The sequence below is a fragment of the Oratosquilla oratoria genome, chromosome 27 (genome assembly GCF_046742065.1).
Source record: "Oratosquilla oratoria isolate Oo_2021 chromosome 27, ASM4674206v1, whole genome shotgun sequence".
Classification (NCBI taxonomy): Eukaryota; Metazoa; Arthropoda; class Malacostraca; order Stomatopoda; family Squillidae; genus Oratosquilla; species Oratosquilla oratoria.
The window spans coordinates 4,722,971-4,745,364 of record NC_134803.1 but is presented as its reverse complement, the minus strand read 5'-3'; the positions used below and the strand labels follow the sequence as shown (position 1 = coordinate 4,745,364).

Sequence of the window (22,394 nt, the reverse complement as noted above, 5' to 3'; positions counted from 1 at the left end):
TATCAGGTGTCAAGTCACTTGAGATAATCACTCCCAGGTTCCTTTCTGAATAAACTTTTTTGACTTCCTCGTTTTCAATTTTATATTGACCCAATATTCTATTTTTGCTTTTTCCAAATTCCTTTATGCTACATTTCTTAATGTTAAAGTTCATTTCACATCTCTGACTCCATTCCCATATTTTGTCCAGGTCTTCTTGTAGCAATCTGCAATCTTCTTCTGTGCTTACTCTGAGTAATTTGGCATTGTCAGCATAGAAGTTCATGTAACAATTCACTCCCTCATCCATATCATTTACATGGATGAGGGAGCTTGCCTTGTATTCCTCCTATTATTTCAATTTTTCTTATTAACGTTTTATGTGGTACTTTGTCAAAAGCCTTCTGCAAGTCCAAGAAGACGCAATCTGCCCAGCCATCTCTTTCTTGCATTATCTCAATTAATCTCGAGTAAAAGCATATTAAGTTTGTGGTACACAATCTTTCACTTCTAAAACCACATTGTTTGGGGTTTAATATTTTATTCTCTTCCAAGTGTTTGATCCATTTGTTTCTGATAACTTTTTCACATATTTTTGCTATTGTGCTTGTAAGGGATACAGGTCTGATGTTTGTAGGATCTTCTTTGTTTCTCCCTTTATATACTGGTACTATGTTTGCATCTTTCCAATCTTGCAGTACCTTTCATTCTTTGAGTGAAAAGTCTATTATCTTGCATAATTTGTCTGTCCGTTTGTTATACTCTTTCAGTACCTAATTTGCAATTCCATGCAATTTCCTAACATCTAGGTTTTTTTATTTGGTCTCTTATTTCTTTCTGTGTTACTTTTATTTCTTTCATTTTAGGGGGTCTTTCTTGTTGTCCATCTTCCCAAATTTGTGAGCTCTCAATTGTAAAAACAGACCTGAAATGTCTGATCATAACTTCTGCCATTTCTGTGTCATCCATATATTCTTTATCTCCTTCATGCAGTTTTACAATTTCATGTTTATCCTTTAATTTGTCATTTACATATCTGTAAAAGAGTTTAGGTTGATCCTTACATTTGTCTATAATATCTTTTTCATAATTTATTTTTTCTTTCCTGCATATATTCGCATATTCGTTCCTAAGTTTTATACATGATTGCCATTTGGATGTTTTTTGTCTTTTTTCCATCTTTTCCAGGCTTTGCCTCTTCTGTCTTTAGCCTCACTGCACCTTTTGTTATACCAACACTTTATATAAATCTCTTTTTGTTTCTTCTTTGGTACATATTTATAGACAGAGACATAGAAGGGTCCCGGAAGAGGCTATTGAGCCTGTGACTCCGGCTCTAAATGACTAAAACTTAGGTCATCTGGGGTCTAGTGGTCACTGTGGTCTAGGTGTTTGTTATTTATTTGAGCTGTGTAATCAAATACTTGATCTTGATGTTTCCATACACTATCCAATCTTTTTTCAAAACTCACAACTAAATTTGCATTCACAACATGATCAGGAAGACTATTCCAGTTGTTCACAACACGACTGCAGAAAGTGAATTTCCTGATGTCCAATCTTGGGCGCTGCTTGTAGATCCTCTAGGTGTGTCCTCGAGTCACTGAACCGGCAAGTTCAATAAATAATCCCCTGCTCACTTCACTATCATATAAATTGTTCACAATTTTAAAGGTTTCCATCATGTCCCCTCTTGATCTACGGTATGATAGTGTAGGAAGGCCTAATTTCCTCAATTGTTCAGGGTAACGCAAATCCTTCAGGCTAGGGACCAACTTTGTTGCTCTTCTTTGGACTCCTTCCACAGCCTCAATGTCCTTTTTCTTGTATGGTCACCATACCTGATTAGCGTATTCCAAATGTGGTCGGACTAGTGCAGTGTATAATACTTTATCAATTTATCAATTCCTTCCTTTTACTTTTCTTTGAATATGTTCCATTTGTCTTCCATCTTTGTTTCCTCTTTGGAAAATTTATCCCAGTTTGTATTTCAGAATTTTTTTTCTTTGTTTTACAAAATCCGTTTTGTTGTACATTAATCTTCCTTCTCTATGTTTATCATTCCTTCCTACATTGTTTTGTTCTTTTAATTCAAACTCTATTACTATATGGTCACTCTTTCCAATTGGTGTTTTATACTCCATTTTGTTCATGATATCTGGTTCAGAAGTTAATATTAGGTCTAGTTTCAACAGTTCCTCATTATTTCTATATCTAGTATTTTCCTTAACACATTGGGTTGATGTGTAATCGATGGTCATATCCAGTAGAATGCTGTTCCAAAATTCTTCTCCCCCTTTTACTATTATTTCTTCTCAGATTATATCCTTTACATTAAAATCACCCATAATTACTATTTCAGTAACTCATTTAGCACATTCATTGTGTCTTCCAGTAATTTAGAATGGTCATTATCAGACCAAGCCTGTGTTTTTGGTGGCACATACACTACTACAAATTTTCTGCTTTTCATTTTTTTTTTTTTTTTTTTTACAATTTTACTCATAATTAATTCCACATTATCTTTGCCTTCATTTATCTTTGTCACATTTAAATCCTTTATGGTTAATATCATGACACCTCCCTGCTTGTCTGTTCTATTTTTTGCCCAGTGGTTATATGGACCTTGTACCACTATACTTGTTGATATAGGTCCTTTCAGTTTTGTCTCCACAATTCCCATAATGTCAGGTTTCTATATTTCTAGATAGTCATTTAGTTAATTAATTCCAGAGATCATACCATTGATATTTGTGTATGCCACTTTTATAAAGTTTCATATTTTCTTCTCTTTTTGGCTTGTTTCCATTTTTTTAATGTACCATTTTTTTTCAGTCTCAAGTCCAGTACTCTCCAAAAAAACTTGTTTTTTTCCGTCTCTGTTCTTTTCTAATTTCTATCATTGGCTTCAATTCTGAGAGCCTTGTCTTTCTCTTTTTCCTCATCACTCATTTCCTTTTTTATCCATGCTTGAATTTCTCACCGTTTGCCAATTTAACAGCTTTCGATAATACCTCCTCGACTAACATTTGAGTTCTTAGTTTTATTTTCTGGAGTCTATGTTTTTTTTTTTTTTTTTTTTTTAATATTTGCCTATCCTGTGGATTTCGTTGATTTCTTTATCAAAATTTTTGTCCTTCGTCCTATATTTCTTTAAAATTTCCTTAGCTATTTCCTTCTCCTTTTCTCTCTGGTATTTATACATATGATGTTTTTCCTGGATACCATGGACCACAATGCATTTACTTTTGTCAACTGTATCTCTCACCCAGTTTTGCTTTTCTTTTATTATTTTTATAACTGTTTTTGTATTTTCCTCCATCTGCTTTTGTACTATTTCTCTAAAAGATATTTTTTTTATTTTCCTGTTCTTGTTTCCATTGATTTCTTATTTCTATGAGGTCTGTTTCTTTAATTGACTCTTCCACCTTTCCAGTCACTACCTGTAATTGCTCTTTGACCTACTTTTTCAGTTTTTCAGTTATATTTTTGTCCTCATTTTCATTCTTTCGTTTTCTCTTTTGAGGATATCAATTCCTCTTCCAGTCATGCTACCAACGTTAAGAGTAGCAATCTTCAGGGTATGGACTATCTTCTTTAGCCGCATCTGTCCACGTTGGTGCAGTAGCCCTCACCTATTATCAACAGAGGTCGGGCTCCTCTGTGCATCGCTTGAACAGGGAACACCCTGGCCATCTTCGATACTCTAATAATCAGTGCATTCTTCAATATGCTCATAAACATTATGACTAACACAGTTCACAAGAGTTCTTAGCTTGTCAGGTGCATTCTCCACACTCTTGTATGATGTTGGGGAAAATCTTGTATCAGTGTTTCCACTCCCGCACTAGTTGGGCCAACCTTAGTAGTTTTGCTATCATTGAGTTGATTAAATTGAAATAACAGTAATAGACTTGGCTGCTGCTCCCAAGTTTTAATCAACTCAAACACAAATAAACCTGAAAATACATTATAGAATGTAACTTATATAACATAATATAAGTGAATTCAGAAAATGCTACAGTTTATACAATGTTTCTTACATATAAATTACTGAACATACAGAACTCATCATAAGTGTAGACACAACATAATATATAAGACATAGTATATGATATCTACACAATGAATAATTAGGGGAAAGGAATAACTTACATAGTCATGACTGTTACTCCGACCGGTCCCAAACAGACTATGACAATGTAGCCAGACAATTTCGTCAATTGTTTACAGAGTATGACATGCAGCCAAACAAATGACTCAAGAGTATGAAAAATTCCAATGACAAAATAAAACATTACTCACATGCACCAATACAATGCAAGGGACCACTTGTGGTTATTTTATATGATGGTCAGCAGAACTTCCCCTTTCAAAACCTGGCAACCTCCTCTCCTCTATTAGGGGGTGCAACCCTGAGTGACTGAAACTCAATCTCCATATTAAACCTAAGATCTATAAAAAACTTCAATTAAATTTCTAACACCTTTTCACAAATGTAGAGTCGACAACTGGTGATTGTTCCCTTCCTTCTACTACTTTCAGCTAGATTCACAGAAAGTCAACAAAGTACAACAGACAACAGTGCAAAGTTTCTTCCCAGAGAGATCTGCGTGAGGGTCCAAGAACCATTACCAGCTGCTGTGGGGGCTGTAGGTTTTCTAATAAATAAAACTTGAGGCAACAGTTATCATTATCATAAACTTACCATTGTAATTTGAATGGTCCTTTTCTTCTAATTGGTGATTTGCAAGTAGCAAAAATATTCCTTTGGCATTTGGTGTTAAAGAACTGTAAAGAAAAGAAGCTTTTTTTTTTCAAATGTATACTGAAAATTATAAGCACATAAAACTGGCACTGTATTATCTATCAATATAACAAGGGCTTTTTCCCCCCTCTAAGGGAGGTAGCCAAATAAAATGCATGTACTCACTACCACCCATTCCACTTCCATTAACTACCCTTTCCTCCATCTCATCTTAGATGGGAAGAAATCCCTTTGGATTGTGTCAAAATATCATTCACCAACATTCTCCAAATTGACATACAAACAAAAATTGGACAAACTTGAACTACCAACCCTAGAACAAAGAAGAGAAGGAGGAGACCTCCTAACCATCTACAGAATTATGAAAGGGATGTAAGTCCTTGATAGAGATGACTTACTAAAGTGGGACAGGAGAAAAACAAGAGGACAGGAAGAGGAACTTAAAAAGGATAGTTACAGAAGAGATCTGAAAAAGAATAGCTTCCTACACAGTGATAGATATCTGGAACAAACTGAATGAGGAAATAGTAAGTGCAAAAACTATACAAAAATTTAAGATCAAACTGGATGCTGAAAGATACAAAAGTGGGTCACTACGAGCATAGTTCTCTTCCTGTAAAATACAACTAGGTAAATATCATTCCCTACTCCCCAACCCTCCCCTGCCCCTTCCCATCCTTGCATCACAGTATCATCTATACACAACCTTTCTCTAATCATCCCTATCTCCTACCTTCTCCCTTCCTTGCTCAAAGCCCCTTTCACCCCATCCATCCATCTCATCCTTCATCATCCCCTCAAGTTCACTCCCTCCACCTATGCCTTCAACACCTCTTTTACTAATCTTTCTTGACTCATTTTTTCCATGTGTCCAAACCATCCCACAACTGCTTCATCAGCTCTAGCTGCCATCTCTCTTTCCACCAGTGCTTTTCTCCTCACCTCCTTGTTTTTCACATACATACATATACCAAGGCTTTTTCCCCCTTACAAGGGAGGTAGCCAAAAAGGAAAAGGCATAAAATCATTCCCACCCATTCCATCCCTGAATACACTCCACACCCTTCCACCCTCCCTCTCATCTTAGCACCTCCTGGATGATGGGTCATCCCTGCACCTTGTCCACTGCCCTGGGTCAGAAGCAGTGTCACAAGACACAGCACATCCACAGCAAGGCCGCTTCATTAAATCGGCGACCCCCCCCTCTCCGTCCCCCCATGCATAAAGGAGAAGACGGGGAGAAATCCCTTCAGGCTGCGTCAAATTTTGTTCACACATACTACCTCACCCCCCATCCCCCTGCCCATTCCACCTCATGCATCACAACATCATAAATATACAACCATTCTCCATTCACCCCTGTCTTCTGTCCTCTCCTGTCCTTCCTCAACAGACATTCCCCTCTTCCCCAAAGCCCCCTTCACCCCATCCATCCACCTCATCCTAGGACGTCCCCTCATGTTCACTCCCTCCACATCTGCCTTCCATACCTCTTTTACTAGTCTTTCTTCACTCATTCTTTCCATGTGTCCAAACCATCCTAATACTCTTTCATCAACCCTATCTCCCAACCCCCTTTCCACCCCTATTCTCCTCCTCACCTCCTCATTTCTCACTCTATCTAGCCTAGTAACCCCCATCATACTTCTCAGACACCTCATCTCAAACACACTATCTAAATTTGTAATAACTACCATACTTCACAGACATTTCATCCCAAATATATTTAAGCTTCTTTCCACCCCCTCTTCAATTCCAAGTCTCCACCTCATACAGTGTCATTAGCACAACCACTCCTTCATATTACTAATCTATATACAGTACTACCTCTCATTAACGGACTAAAAGGGGGGTAACGGTGCCCATTGATGTGAATAATCTGTTGATTTGGAGTGGTTTTTGGGTGGCATAGTGACTGCACGCCCTAAACAACAGCACCAAAAACACCGCAAATACAGCTAATTAACGTCCGTTAATGAGAGGTAGTACTGTATATACAAAGAAAGGGTAGAGTGAGACATGTGGATGAAAGGCAGAGAATTGGGGTAGGAATGGAAAGTATTGGATAAGGTAGAACAGAGAACAGTAAGGTGGTTTGGACGTATGAAAACAATGATTGAGGAAAGCAAGCAAATGGATGGAGTGGATTTGAAAAAGAAGACCAAGAATACAGCGGACAGATGAATGGGGTGAAAGGATCTTTGAATATACATGATATGTCTCTGATACAGAGAAGTATGATAATTGGACAGTAAGAGACAGGACTTTTGAGAGTTGCTCCTTTCCTATATGCTACAAGTAGGTATAATTAGGTAAATAAATGTATAGCAATATATACTTACTTGAAGACATGGATGAGTGATGACAATGCCAGAGATCCTGATTGTTGGAGGAGTAAAGAGTTTTCATATGAAGTTTCCTCTGAATATGGAGCAAAGGTTGTTGCATCCCACCATAACACATTGTAACAACTCAATTTAGTGCTGTCAAATACTGGAATGGAAATGGTGTCAAAGACAACTTAAAAAGATGACAAAATTAAATCAACATATACAAGCATATATATCTAAATATATATTGTATCTATATAAACCAAGGGCCTTTTTCCAATTCATAAGGGAGGTAGCTAAGTAAAGCATGTACCGACTTACACCCATTCTACTCTCATCCACCACCCTTTCCTCCCTCTCATCTTAGCTTCTTGTGTATGCATATAACATATATGCAGTAGAACCTCAGTTGTCGACCACAATCCATTCTAGAAAACTGTTCCAGAACAGATTTGGTCAAGAATACAGCTTTATCAAGGTGATATTTCTCACAAAACTTTGAATTTTGACCCTCAGCTCCATTCAGGTTGGTCAAGAATAGATATTTTGGTCAACTACCAGGAGGAAAAAAAAAAAAAAAAAAAAAAAAAAAAAATTTTGAAATGTTTACCTAACTGCAGTATACAGGAAAGTAGCGCAGCTCATTAGGCCCATTTTCCTATTTAATTTTTCATCATACCTAGCCTCAAATTCATGTACAATTCCAACTTAATCTATAGCCTTGATTTCCAATTTATCATATTGAGATTTGAACTCATTTTTGAGCCTGGGCTATATCACCCTCTAAGGTATTCCATGTATTTATGGAAAGTTGTATTTCCTATCCTTTAGACATGTGACTTTTCTTAATTTGTTCCCATGATATCTTAGAGCCCTCCCATCTTTAATTAGATCTCTTCTGTCAATGCAATCAATCCCTTTTTGTGCCCTGAATATTGTAATTACATCATCTCTTTCTCTATGATCTTTCAAAGCTGGTAGACCCAGTGCTTTTAAATCTTTCCTTACATGGTTTATTTACCAGGATGGGGAGCAGTTTGGTTACTGCCCTTTGTATTCTCTCAATCTTGCTTATATACTTCACTGTGCGGGGACCATACTACTGACTTATATTCCAGTCTTGGATGGATTATGGTCTCCATGAGTTTTTTCATCATCTCTTCATCAATATAGTTAAATACCACTTTAACCTTCTGCAGTAGTCTGTATGTCTCTTCCACAATCCTGCTAATACATCTGTCAGGTGACAAGTTGTCTTTTATCAACACTCCAAAGTTTTTCTCCTCTTCTGCTTTTGTAATGGATTCACTTCCCAAATAATAGTTTAAGGATGGTCTTGTGTCACTATTGCCCACTTCCAGTATTTTGCATTATTATTTTCTTTTATTGATCTTCACTTAATATTCTTGGTTCCATGCAAAAATAGTGTCAAGATCTTTTTGCACTAGTCTACCATCCTCCTCATGTTTTACTCTTATTATTTTTGTGTCATCTGCAAACATGTTGGCATCGCTTGTTTTTCCTTCCATCATCTCACTGACACAGACAAAAAACATTTTGGTGCAAGCACTGAACCTTGTGATACTCTGCTCATTATTGCCCTCCATCTTGACATCTCAGCCTTTACTACTGTCCTCGTTTATCTTTCCTATAATTTTTTTTTCATCTATTCTAGTAGTTTGCATTTCAGTCCTCAAATTTCAACATTTGTCCACTGTGAGGTACTTTATCAAATGCATTCTCCAGTTCACAGTACACATAGTCCACCCACCACATTCTTACAGTGTATCAATCACTCTCCAGTACAAGCTTGAAAGGTTCAACACACACGACCTTCCGGATCTGAAGCCAAACTGACTGTCTAAATATTCTCTTCAAGATATTTGGTCCATCAATCTTTCACAATCCTTTCAAATAACTTCACTATTGTGTTTGTCATTGATACAGGCCTATAATTTTGTGGTGTCTCCTTATTTCCACCTTCGTAATTTTGGCTAAATTGGTAAGTGAAGAGATAGGTAAACGTATAGTGGAATGGAAGGAGGATTCTTCAAGGTTAATGTGGATGAAGGTGAAACTGGGAAAGGAAATGTGGGTTTTAATAAGTGCATATGGGCCTGGTAGTGAGAAGAGTGTAGAAGAAAGGGAGGCTTTTTGGATAGATTTAAATGAGTGTATAGTGGGATTAGGGAGAAACATCAATGTAGTAGTTTTGGGAGACCTTAATGCTAGGATAGGAAATGAACCAATAAATGGAGTGGTTGGGAAATGTGGAGTTCCAGGAAAGAATCGTAGTGGAGAGTTGATACTGGAGATTTGTCTAGAAAGAGAGTTGATGATAGAAAATAGTGTTTAGGAGGAAAGTCAAGCATAAGTACACATGGGAAAGGGTGATGGATGGAAGGGTGGTAGATAGAGTGTTATGGACTATGTAGTGGTAACCAGGAGTATAATAGGAAGCATTAGGGATGTACATGTTCTAAGGGGAGAGAGTGGGGGAACATCAGATCATTTTCTGGTGGAAGGTAAGCTGAGAGTGGAGGATAGATGGAGAAAGAGGAAAAGGACAAAAGGTAGGGAGGTGCTTAGAGTGAACTGCTTAAATGAGAAAGAAAAGGAGGAGTACAAGAAAAAGCTGAGAGAGGAGTGGGAGAAAGTGAAGGATAGAGTAGAACTAGGAGTGGAGGAGGAATGGGGATAGTTCAAGGAGGGAGTCATAAGGTGTGCAAAGATGGTGTGTGGAACAAGGAGGATGGGAGGAAATAGAAGGAAGGGTAGTGAGTGGTGGGATGAGGAAGAAAAGAAAATTGTCATAGGGAAGAAGCAAGCTTTCACAATTTGGTTACAAAACAGGACAAGGGAAACATACGAGAGGTACAAAGAAAAGAGAAGTAAAGCATAAGATAAAGTAGGCAGAGGAGAGTAGATGTGAAGTGGGGTAAGATTATGACAGATAATATTGAAAGTAATAAAAAGATGTTTTGGAAAGAAATTAAGAGAGGAAGAGGAGGCAAATCAAGTAGAGAAGAAAAGGTAAAAGGTGTAGATGGAGAGTTGATAATGGAAGAGAAGGCAGTAAGAGGAAGATGGGCAGAGTATTTTAGAGAGTTGTTAAATGTGAAGGAGGATAGGGAGGGAAAGGTAATTGCAGTGGGAAGTGCTAAGAAAATGACAGTGATGAGTGAGGAAAATGTAGGAGAAATAGGGAAGGATGAAGTGAAGGCAGTTGTTAAGATGATGAGAGCAGGGAAGGCACCTGGGTTGGATGGATGTCATGCAGAACATCTGAAAAAAGGAGGTACAGTGATGGTGGATTAGCTGGTGAGGTTATTCAATGTTTGTTTAGTATTTCTGTCATTATATTCTTCTCCTCTTTTTCTCTTTGGAACCTTATTAGACCATGTTTTTTATTGATACCATAGATTACAATACATATTTTTTTTGTCTATAGTGTCTCTTACCCAATCTCTTCTTTCTTTTATTACTTCTATCACTGTCACGCAAAGGACACAGTGATAGAAGTAATAAAAGAAAGAAGAGATTGGGTAAGAGACACTATAGAAAAAAAAAAAAAAATGTATTGTAATCTATGGTATCAATAAAAAACATGGTCTAATAAGGTTCCAAGGTGTCCTTTGCAAAGTTGGTGACAGAGTTTGGGAGAGTGTGTGATAGAAGAAAGCTGAAGATAAATGTGGGTAAAAGTAAGGTGATGAGATGTACAAGGGGTGAAAGTGGCAGTAATCTGGAAGTGAGCATTAAGGGAGAGCAACTGGAGGAAGTGGATAGTTTTAGATACTTGGGTGCAAATGTGGCAGGAAAAGGTGGAGTAAAGGTGGAGGTAGAATGTAGATTGAGAGAAGCGAGTAAATGCCTTGGTGGTTTAAAAAGTGTAATGAGGAATAGACATTTGGGAATGGATGCTAAGAGGAGACTGTATGAAGGAGTGATTGTGCCAACAGCACTGTATGGAGCAGAAACATGGAACATAAGAAAGGAAGAGAGGAGTTTGAATGTGTTTGAGATGAAGTGTCTGAGAAGTATGATGGGGGTTACTAGGCTAGATAGAGTGAGAAATGAGGAGGTGAGGAGGAGAACAGGGATGGAAAGGGAGTTGGGCGATAGGGTTGATGAAAGAGTATTAGGATGGTTTGGACACATGGAAAGAATGAGTGAAGAAAGACTAGAAAGGAGGTATGGAAGGCAGATGTGGAGGGAGTGAACATGAGGGGACGTCCTAGGATGAGATGGATGGATGGGGTGAAAGGGGCTTTGGGGAAGAGGGGAATGTCTGTTGAGGAAGGACGGGAGAGGACAGAAGATGGGTGAATGGAGAATGGTTGTATATGGAAGATGTTGTGATGCATGAAGTGGAATGGACGGGGGATGGGGGGTGAGGTAGTGTGTGTTAGCAAAATTTTGACGCAGCCCGAAGGGATTTCTCCCTGTCCTCTCCTTTATATGGGGGGACGGAGAGGGGGGGGTCACCGATTTAATGAAGCGGCCTTGCTGTGGATGTGCTGTGTCTTGCGACACTGCTTCTGACCCAGGGCAGTGGACAGGGTGCAGGGATGACCCGTCATCTAGGAGGTGCTAAGATGAGAGGGAGGGTGGAGGGGTGTGGAGTGTTTTCAGGGATGGAATGGGTGGGAATGATTTTATGCCTTTTCCTTTTTGGCTACCTCCCTACTAAGGGGGAAAAAGCCTTGGTATATGTATGTATGTATGTATCACTGTGTCCTTTGCACTTTCGTTCATTCGTTCTTTGACTATTTCTTTAAATAGTATTTTTTGGTTTTCTTTGTCTTCATTCATTTTATTTTTGATTTCCATCATGTTTGATTTCTTTTCTGTTTTCACCAACTTTGCCTGCCTCTATTAATATTTTTTCATTGACTTCCCTCAACAAAGTTTCATTTTTAATTGTCTTCATTTTTCATCTTTTCATTATAATTTTTTACTTTAGCCAGTTCCTTTTTCATTTCTTCCAATTCCCTAACTAATAGTGCATTTTCCTTCCTCAATTCACTCACTTCTTTGTATAATTGATTATGTTCCCTTTTCCATTCAACAATATCCCTTTCAATTTCAAATATTTCTTGGCTTATTAGTACAACCACTCCTTGTTTAACGACGACAATTGGGACCAGCGCGCCGTCGTTAACAGAATTGGTCGTTAAGCGAAAGTGTATACATATACGTACATGTACTGTATGTACAATGTCCAGCAATACATGTATCTTTATTTTCGTGTATTTCCCTCTTTTATACAGTACATTAAAGCTTTATTTACTGTGTATTTACAGTGGTTATGTTCCCGAAATTACCGTATATGACCAAATCCGCGTATACTGACATTCCATATTGAATACCGGGGTATTTTTTTAGTTTCGACCATGGGCGCAATATAGCAATAGAAAATTAATTATTAATTTTGTAAATTAAAATGTATCAACGTAATATGCAATTTTGTGGGCGGAAATGAAAGTAAAAAATACCATGCTACGAGAAAATATGCTAACGAATGAAGTCGGTAGCATAGGATCAGGACGCCATCTTGTCGTCTGCCAACGTCTCTCACGACGACGACAACGAGGACGAGCCGGATGACATTTAATTTGCAGGTAATGATTTATCAAACACAGGTTAGGTTAATTTAGTTTAGGTTAGGCGAATTTATCATCCTTTCATTTCCTCGACATCGGCATCTATCATAACAAACATGGTGTACCATTCGTCCGACATGACTTCGTTACTTACGAAATTTGTTTTAGCATCTTTTTTTTATTTCCGCTCACAAAATTGCATATTACGTTGATACATTATAATTTACAAAATTAATAATTAATTTTCTATTGCTATATTGCGCCCTTGGTCGAAACTAAAAATTTACCACTACCTGTATATATTGTACCCCAGGTAGTTTTTTCAGCTTGCAGGATGGTAATGTAGACCTAAGCTTCAGAACACTTTACCTCACAGGTAATATCCACCGTACAAGTTCATTTATAACATCATACAAATTTGCCTCAGCCAACTTAATTATCGTACACGACGTCGTAACTTCGGGAGATTTACGTTAAACGAATGTCATAAAGCCCGTCGTTACTCCGAGTTGTCGTTAACCGAGTAGGTCGTTAAACGAGGAGTACCTGTATGTTTTTGGGGGTCGAAACCTCTTTCTGTTCTAAATCCATGGAATGATTCGTCTTCACATCTGGGGCTATCTATGTTGCATATTTTCTTTCTAACCACTCCCAAAGGCATTTCATACTTACTCATATCTAATCATCTTTTGGTTGTCTCTGCGTATGTCGGTTTATCATCCATTTCCCTTATTTTTTCTATTCTTGTTAAACTCTCACGTACCACTTGTCATAGCCCACCTCCGATCTGTTTACAACTAGGTAAATCTCCAATTTTCGGTTGAAAAATAGCTAAATTTAGCGCTAGCTGGTGGAGCATTCTCAGGCACATCCGATCTGTTCGACTGTGTGTGTGTGTGTGTGTGTGTATTTGAGATGAAATGCCTGAGAGGTATGGTAGGGTTTATTAAAATGGATAGTGTGAGAAATGTGGCAAGAACAGGGGGTGGAAAGGGAGTTGGGAGATAGGGTGGATGAAAGAGTATTGGGATGGTTTGGACACATGGAAAAAATGGGTGAAGAAAGACTAGCAAAAGGTGTGTGAAAGGCAGAGGTGGAGGAAGTGAATATGAGGGGGTGATCAAGGATGAGATGGGTGGATGGGGTGAAGGGGGCATTGGGAAAGAGGGGACTGTCAGTTGAGGAAGGACAGGAGAAAAGAGAAAATAGGGGTGAGTGGAGAATAGTTGTGCATGGATGATGCTACAATACATGGGAGTGGGTGGGGGATGGGGGGTGAGTGTGTGAATGATATTTCGAAACAGCCCAAATGGATTTCTACCCATCTTTTTTTTCTGCATCAGGGGATGGGGGGAGGGGGTCATTGATTATATGAAGTGGCTTTGCTGTGGATGTGATGTGTCTTCCTACATTGTTTCTGACCCAGGGCAGTGGGTGAGAACCAGGGATGACTTGTCATTCAGGAGAAGCCAAGATAAGAGGGAGGGAGCGTGGGGGTGGTGAATGGGAGTGGAGTATGTGGGGATGAAATGGGTAGGAGTGGATTTATGCCTTTGACTTTAGTTCCCTCCTTTGTAAGGGGGAAATAGCCATTGGTACATGTATGTATTTATTACAGGACAGTAATAAGAGGGGGCAGTATAACACAGGGACAGTCAAAGTACAATAAAATAGCATAATTTTTCTATAAGTAGAGATTTCCTCTAACACAGATAAAATGATGTGTGGCTCTGGTTCATAGGGGTGTCCTAAATAGTCTCTCAAGTATCATCTGCACGCTACTGCACACATTGTTCTGCAAATAACATGCAGCCAATACCATCTTTCTGTCCCATACAGTGCTGTTGGCACAATCACTCCTTCATACAGTCTCCTCTTTGCATCCATTACCATATGCCTATTTCTCATAACACTTTAATCCCCCAAGGCATTTACTCACTTCTCTCAATCTAAATTCTACCTCCACCTCCACTCCTCCCTTTCCTGCCACATGCAACCCCAGCCTCTTTCCTTTATGACTTCCTTCCAACTTGCTGCCATCCTTTCCCCTTGTACACCTCGTCACCTTATGTTTACACATTTACCTTCAACTTTCTCCTATCACATACCTTCCCAAACTCACTAACTCCCTTAATCTCTTCTCTGACCCTGCCACAAGTGCAGTCTTGTCAGCAAACAAAAACTGGCTTACCTCCCATTTTTCTCCATCTTCTTTAACCATCTCCAGTCCCCTGCCCCTTACCCTCGCCTTTACCTCTCATATACTTACATAGAGGAGCATTAATGTGGTCCACTGATGCAATTATGTGAATGTGATGAGAAGAGGCAAGCTGGGAAAGAGCTGCTTGAGCTTTACCTCCCCGTAACATTGGACCATCAACATTGTTGATAACAAGGAAAAGTGGATCACAGGTATTTCCATTATAGTGGTGATAGATAAAACTTGTATGATCCTGAACACTATGGAAACTCCCTGAATACCCAATCATGTCCTCCGTAATGCCATTTAAAATCTGAAAAAGAAGGGAAGAAAGAATATATAAAAATTATTTGACATTAGAAAGAAATCTGTAGCAAATGTCATCAAATGAAGGATTACAATGTTATGGTTTTAGCCCCTACATTATGATAATGTTCTCTATCAATTACCCCCAGTTATTTTTACAGGAGGACCATGGTCTCTAGGTAAGTGGCCACAACCACTGCCCATACATGTCTCCCCTTCACTCTCTCACCACAAATAAAGAAAACAACAAACACTATCACAAACATATACATTCCACCAAGTACATCAACCCCAAGGCTTCATCCCTACACTCCAATCACTTATCTCATTAACTAACCACACAGTGGCAGGTGATCTAAACGCACATTATCCAATGCAACTTAACATGAAAAATAGACCAAAGAAGCCACTAAACACTTGAACTACTCCTTAATCTAAACACAATTAACTCTAGCAACAACCCCACAAGACAACCTCTACAATACAATTAACAACCAAAATCCCCTGACTTAATAGTGTGCATTGACCCTCCCTACAAATTTTTGTTATATAGGAAACCATACAAGATCTTCCATCTAATTACTTCCCAATAAAAATTACCATAAAAAATGCACCTATTCTCTCTTGCAGAAGACATGTAGCCTTCAGGTAACCAGGAACACCCTCTGAGTGGCACTATAAGTTACTCAGGGGCGATATATTGTGCTGTTGTCTAGGGATTGTTGATAAGTGGCATTGTAGTATGAGGTGTTCTGTGTCCTCTGTGTGGTGGTTGTATCTGAAGGAGTTTGAATCTGTGGCCAGTCCTATTCTGTGTTAGTACTGTTTTAAAGATGTATGGTGTCCTGAACATAGTAAAAAATACAATCCATATATAAGAGAAGATATAAACTACCAAAGAACAAACTAGCAATAGTATTTAGAAGATATAAAGTTAATATACTATGAAGTAGACCAGTACCCATCACTAGGTAAAGCATTGAACAAAACAATAACTACCATCTAGAATGAAGAAAAAGAAAAAAGAAAAAATTCTAGGGGCTAAAGGAAAATTTTCAACCATAACAATTATCTCCACTTGAGGTGGTCACCTTAGAAAAGGGAAAGAAAGAAAAAAATAAATAATAATAATACATACATACATACATATACCAAAGGCTTTTTCCCCCTTACAAGGAAGGTAGCCAAAAAACAAGGGCAAAAATTCCATTCCCACCCATTCCATCCCCATATGATCCACTCCAATTCACCTTCCTCCCTCCCTCTTATCTTGGCTACTCTTGGATAATGGGTCATCCCTGCATCTCACCCACTGCCCACAGCAAGGCTGCTTCTTTAAATTGGCAACCCCTCCTCTCCGTCCCCTCATGCAGAAATGGAGATGGGGAGAAGTCCCTTTGGGCTGTGTCAATTTATTTTTCACACATATTCCCTCATTCCCATCCCCCCCCCCCCTTTCATGCATCACAGCATCATCCATACAGTCGTAAGCAGTTGAGGAGAACGGAAGTGTAAACAGGTGCTCCGGGTTCGCTCTGAGTTTTGCTACAATTAGCGCTTTAACAGATCACCAGGAAAAATGCCTTGTTGATATTGCGGAGAGTATCAATATGTATTCGTGGGACCGCCGGGGTTTGTATCCAATCATCCAGTTCTTAAATGAGTGAATAGTTAATACAAAAATGGAAAATAATAAAGAGGGAAGAATCATTGAGCCGACGAAAAGAGGACTAGACGAATCCAGAATTGAGTCCCCATGGGGGGTAATGCAAAGAGAGAGAGAAAAAAAAAAAAAAAAAAAGTTTGAACGACACCCCCAAAGCAACCAGCAGGTACATAAGTGATGAATATTTCTCGGGATTTAGGGGGCAAGGGGAAACATTGGAGAAAACCTTGGACACTGTGAGAGATTTCAGAATTAGCAGAGCAATACGAAAGAGAAATTTACAACTTAGCAGACAAAGTGATCGATTTAAGATTATACTATAAAGATCTTATATTACTTTCAAAGAAAGAAATTAAGAGAGGAAGAGGAGGCGAATCAAGTAGAGAAGAAAAGGTAAAAGGTGCAGATGGAGAGATGATAATGGAAGAGAAGGCAGTGAGGGGAAGATGGGCAGAATATTTTAGGGAGTTGCTAAATGTGAAGGAGGATAGGGAGGGAAAGATAGCTGCAGTGGGAAATGCGAAGAAAATGAGTGATGAGTGAGGAGAATGGAGGAGAAATAAGGAAGGATGAGGTGAAGGCAGTTGTTAAGATGATGAAAGCAGGTAAGGCACCTGGTCTGGATGGATGCCATGCAGAATGTCTGAAAAAGGGAGGTACAGTGATGGTGGACTGGCTGGTGAGGTTATTTAATATTTGCTGGAGAGAGGGTAGAGTGCCGGAGGACTGGAGGAGTGCCTGTATAGTTCCTCTTTACAAGGGAAAAGGGGACAAGTGTGAATGTAGTAGTTTCAGAGGGATTAGCTTGTTAACCCATTCAACTCCGATGACAAGATGTCTTGTCATTTGGTCAAATAAAACAAAAATTCATAAAACACCAAAATGTTTGATCAAACACCAGAAAAATATGACGTCAGTCCTCACTTCGCTGCGAGCGAAGCGAGGACTGACGTCATATTTTTCTGGTGTTTGATCAAACATTTTGGTGTTTTATGAATTTTTGTTTTATTTGACCAAATGACAAGACATCTTGTCATCGGAGTTGAATGGGTTAAGTGTAGTTGGGAAGGCTTATGGGAGGATCTTGATTGAGAGGATTAGGAGAGGAACAGAAGGAGTAATTGGTGAGGAACAGTGTGGATTTAGGACAGGTAGAGGTTGTGTAGATCAGATCTTTGTGGTAAGATAGATATGTGAGAAAGCTATAGGAAAGGGGAAGGATGTTTTTTGGGCTTTTATGGATCTGGAAAAAGCTTATGATAGGGTAGACAGAAAGGCATTGTGGGAGGTTATGCAGATATACGGGATAGGAGGAAAGCTTCTGGGAGCTGTCAAGAGTTTTTATGAGAGTAGTAGAGCTTGTGTCAGGATTGGAAATGGAGAGAGTGAGTGGTTCGAGGTAAAGGTGGGACTTCGTCAAGGATGCGTTATGTCGCCCTAGCTGTTCAACTTATACATGGATGGGGTGGTGCGAGAGGTAAATGCAAGGGTAGTGGGTCAGGGATTGGAGATGGTTAAAGAAAATGGAGAAAAGTGGGAGGTGAGCCAGCTGTTGTTTGCAGGCGACACTGCTCTTGTGGCAGGATCGGAGGAGGGATTGAGGAAGTTGGTGGCAGAGTTTGGGAGAGTATGTGATAGAAGAAAGCTAAAGATAAATGTGGGTAAAAGTAAGGTGATGAGATGTACAAGGAGTGAAAGTGGCAGTAGACTAGAAGTGAGCATTAACCCCTTCCATACGGTGCCGCACACGTAGGCGTCATGAGGAGCAAGTAGATTCGCGACGCTGCCATATCGGCGTTTTGATTATATTTATTGTAGTCGCCCCTGTGTTTTTACATTCTCTCAAATGTGCCCTGAATCCCATTCTCTGTGGTTTTCAAAATGCACGGGTGAAAGAGAGAACGATCGATATAAGCGGTGACTATATTTTATGATGCGAGTATTATTACGACACATCGTACGGCTGGCATTGGCTGCTGCCTGCAAGATTTAAGTTCCGTACCGAAGTGGTTAAGGGAGAGCGACTGGAGGAAGTGGATAGTTTTAGATACTTGGGTGCAAATGTGGCAGGAAAAGGTGGAGTGAAGGTGGAGGTAGAATGTAGATTGAGAGAAGCGAGTAAATGCCTTGGTGGATTAAAGAGTGTAATGAGGAATAGACATTTGGGAATGGATGATAAGAGGAGACTGTATGAAGGAGTGATTGTGCCAACAGCACTGTATAGGGCAGAAACATGGAACATAAGGGAAGAAGAGAGGAGTTTGAATGTGTTTGAGATGAGGTGTATGAGAAGTATGATGGGGGTTACTAGGCTGGATAGAATGAGAAATGAGGAGGTGAGGAGGAGAACAGGGGTGGAAAGGGAGCTGGGAGATAGGGTTGATGAAAGAATATTAGGATGGTTTGGACACATGGAAAGAATGAGTGAAGAAAGACTAGTAAAAGAGGTATGGAAGGCAGATGTGGAGGGGTGAACATGAGGGGACGTCCTAGGATGAGGTGGATGGATGGGGTGAAGGGGGCTTTGGGGAAGAGGGGAATGTCTGTTGAGGAAGGACAGGAGAGGACAGAAGACAGGGGTGAATGGAGAATGGTTGTATATGGATGATGTTGTGATTGCATGAGGTGGAATGGGTGGGGGGATGGGGGGTGAGGTAGTATGTGTGAGCAAAATTTGACGCAGCCCGAAGGGATTTCTCCCCGTCTTCTCCTTTTATGCAATGGGGGGACGGAGAGGGGGGTCGCCGATTTAATGAAGCGGCCTTGCTGTGGATGTGCTGTGTCTTGCGACACTGCCTCTGACCCAGGGCAGTGGACAAGGTGCAGGGATGACCCGTCATCCAGGAGGTGCTAAGATGAGAGGGAGGGTGGAGGGGTGTGGAGTGTATTCAGGGATGGAATGGGTGGAAATGATTTTATGCCTTTTCCTTTTTGGCTACCTCCCTTGTAAGGGGGAAAAAACCTTGGTATATGTATGTATAAAGATCTGCAACTTGAAGTAACCAACCTATGAACAACGAACAAGGTAATAATAAGGGAATTAAACAAACTAAAAAGTGAACTAAGTGCAATAAAAAAGAGAAAATGAAAGAAAGGAAAATGAGGTTAAGACTGCAAATGATGATCTGAAAAAAGAGGTAAAAGAACAATTGAAAGCAGTAATGGAAAAAATGGAAGAATCAATCAAAGAGACTGACCTAAACAAAATAAAAAAAAACAGTGGAAAAAGGAAAGCGAAAATCAAAAACTATCATTCACGGAAATAGTACATCAGCAGGTAAAGGAAAATGAAAATGAAACAGTTATCAAGGTAATTAAAGAGAAGGAAATTTTGGTGAGAGGCACAGTAGACAAAAAGAAATGTATTGTGGTTTATGGTATAAATGAAAAACACAATGTACATAAATACCAAAGGGAAAAGGACGTGAAAGAAATTGGGAAGGAGATTCTAAAAGCGGTCCAAGAAGGTCAAAGTATATATACAGAAATTGACGATGAACACAGAATAGGTACATATTCAAAAGAAAAGAATCACAGACCAATGTAAATCAAACTAAGAACACAAATGATAGCAGTACTATCAAAAGCGGCAAAACTACCAAACAGTGAAAAATACAAAAATGTTTGGATAAAAAAGGAAATGAATCCTGAGGAATTAGAGAAAGATAGGGAATTGAGAAGTGAGGCTAAAAAAAAAAAAAAAAAACACGAGACTGAGACTGAGAAAATGGTACATCAGAAAAATGGAAACTTAAACCAAAAAAAAGAGAAGAGAAGAAAAAATTAAAAGTGGCATATACAAATATGGACGGTATGATATCAGGATTAAACGAATTGAATGACTACCTATCAATATAGAAACCTGACATAATGGGAATTGCAGAGACAAAACTGAAAGGTCCAATACTATCAAGTACGGTGGGACAAGTATTATATAACATTTGGTCGAAAAATAGGACAGACAAACAGGGGGGTCATGATATTAACAAGAAAGAACCTAAATGTAATAAAGGCAACAGAAGGAAAAGATACATACATACATACATATACCAAGGCTTTTTCCCCCTTACAAGGGAGGTAGCCATAAAGGGTAAGGCATAAAATCATTTCCACCCATTCCATCCCTGAATACACTCCACACCCCTCCACCCTCCCTCTTATCTGAGCACCTCCTGGATGACGGGTCATCCCTGCACCTTGTCCACTGCCCTGGGTCAGAACCAGTATCGCAAAACACAGCACATCCACAGCAAGGCCGCTTCATTAAATCGGCGACCCCACCTCTCCATCCCCTCATGAAGAAAAGGAGAGGACGGGGAGAAATCCCTTCGGGCTGCGTCAAATTTTGCTCACACATACTACCTCACCCCCCATCCCCCCGCCCATTCCACCTCATGCAAACACAACATCATCCATATACAACCATTCTCCATTCACCCCTGTCTTCTGAAGTGGTTAATCCACCAAGGCATTTACTCGCTTCTCTCAATCAACATTCTACCTCCACCTTCACTCTACCTTTTCCTGCCACATTTGCACCCAAGTATCTAAAACTATCCACTTCCTCCAGTCGCTCTCCCTTAATGCTCACTTCCAGTCTACTGCCACTTTCACCCCTTGTACATCTCATCACCTTACTTTTATCCACATTTATCTTTAGCTTTCTTCTATCACATACTCTCCCAAACTCTGCCACCAACATCCTCAATCCCTCCTCCAATCCTGCCACAAGAGCAGTGTCGTCAGCAAACAACAGCTGGCTCACCTCCCACTTTTCTCCATTTTCTTTAACCATCTCCAATCCCTGACCCACTACCCTTGCATTTACCTCTCGCACCACCCCATCCATGTACAAGTTGAACAGCTAGGGGGACATAACGCATCCTTGATGAAGTCCCACCTTTACCTCGAACCACTCACTCCCTCCATTTCCAATCCTGTCACAAGCTCTACTACTCTCATAAAAACTCTTGACAGCTCCCAGAAGCTTTCCTCCTATCCCGTATATCTGCATAACCTCCCACAATGCCTTTCTGTCAACTCTATCATAAGCCTTTTCCAGATCCATAAAAGCCCAAAAAACATCCTTCCCCTTTCCTACAGCTTTCTCACATATCTGTCTTACCACAAAGATCTGATCTACACAACCTCTACCTGTCCTAAATCCACACTGTTCCTCACCAATTACTCCTTCTGTTCCTCTCCTAATCCTCTCAATCAAGATCCTCCCATAAGCCTTCCCAACTACACTTAACAAGCTAATCCCTCTGAAACTACTACATTCACACTTGTCCCCTTTTCCCTTGTAAAGAGGAACTATACAGGCACTCCTCCAGTCCTCCGGCACTCTACCCTCTCTCCAGCAAATATTAAATAACCTCACCAGCCAGTCCACCATCACTGTACCTCCCTTTTTCAGACATTCTGCATGGCATCCATCCAGACCAGGTGCCTTACCTGCTTTCATCATCTTAACAACTGCCTTCACCTCATCCTTCCTTATTTCTCCTCCATTCTCCTCACTCTCATTTTCTTCGCA

General features: G+C 39.7%; 1 protein-coding gene across 1 annotated transcript in view; it reads right to left on the bottom strand.

Annotated features, from left to right (window-relative positions):
• The window catches only part of LOC143039865 (origin recognition complex subunit 2-like), an 87,960-nt gene that overhangs the window by 12,662 nt on the left and 52,904 nt on the right, over nt 1-22,394 (bottom strand). The window contains exons 8-10 of the mRNA XM_076210134.1: nt 14,953-15,196; nt 7,090-7,240; nt 4,688-4,770 (exon numbers count right to left, since the gene is read on the bottom strand). Coding sequence (XP_076066249.1) covers nt 4,688-4,770; nt 7,090-7,240; nt 14,953-15,196 — 478 coding nt within the window. The remainder of the gene's footprint in view (nt 1-4,687; nt 4,771-7,089; nt 7,241-14,952; nt 15,197-22,394) is intronic.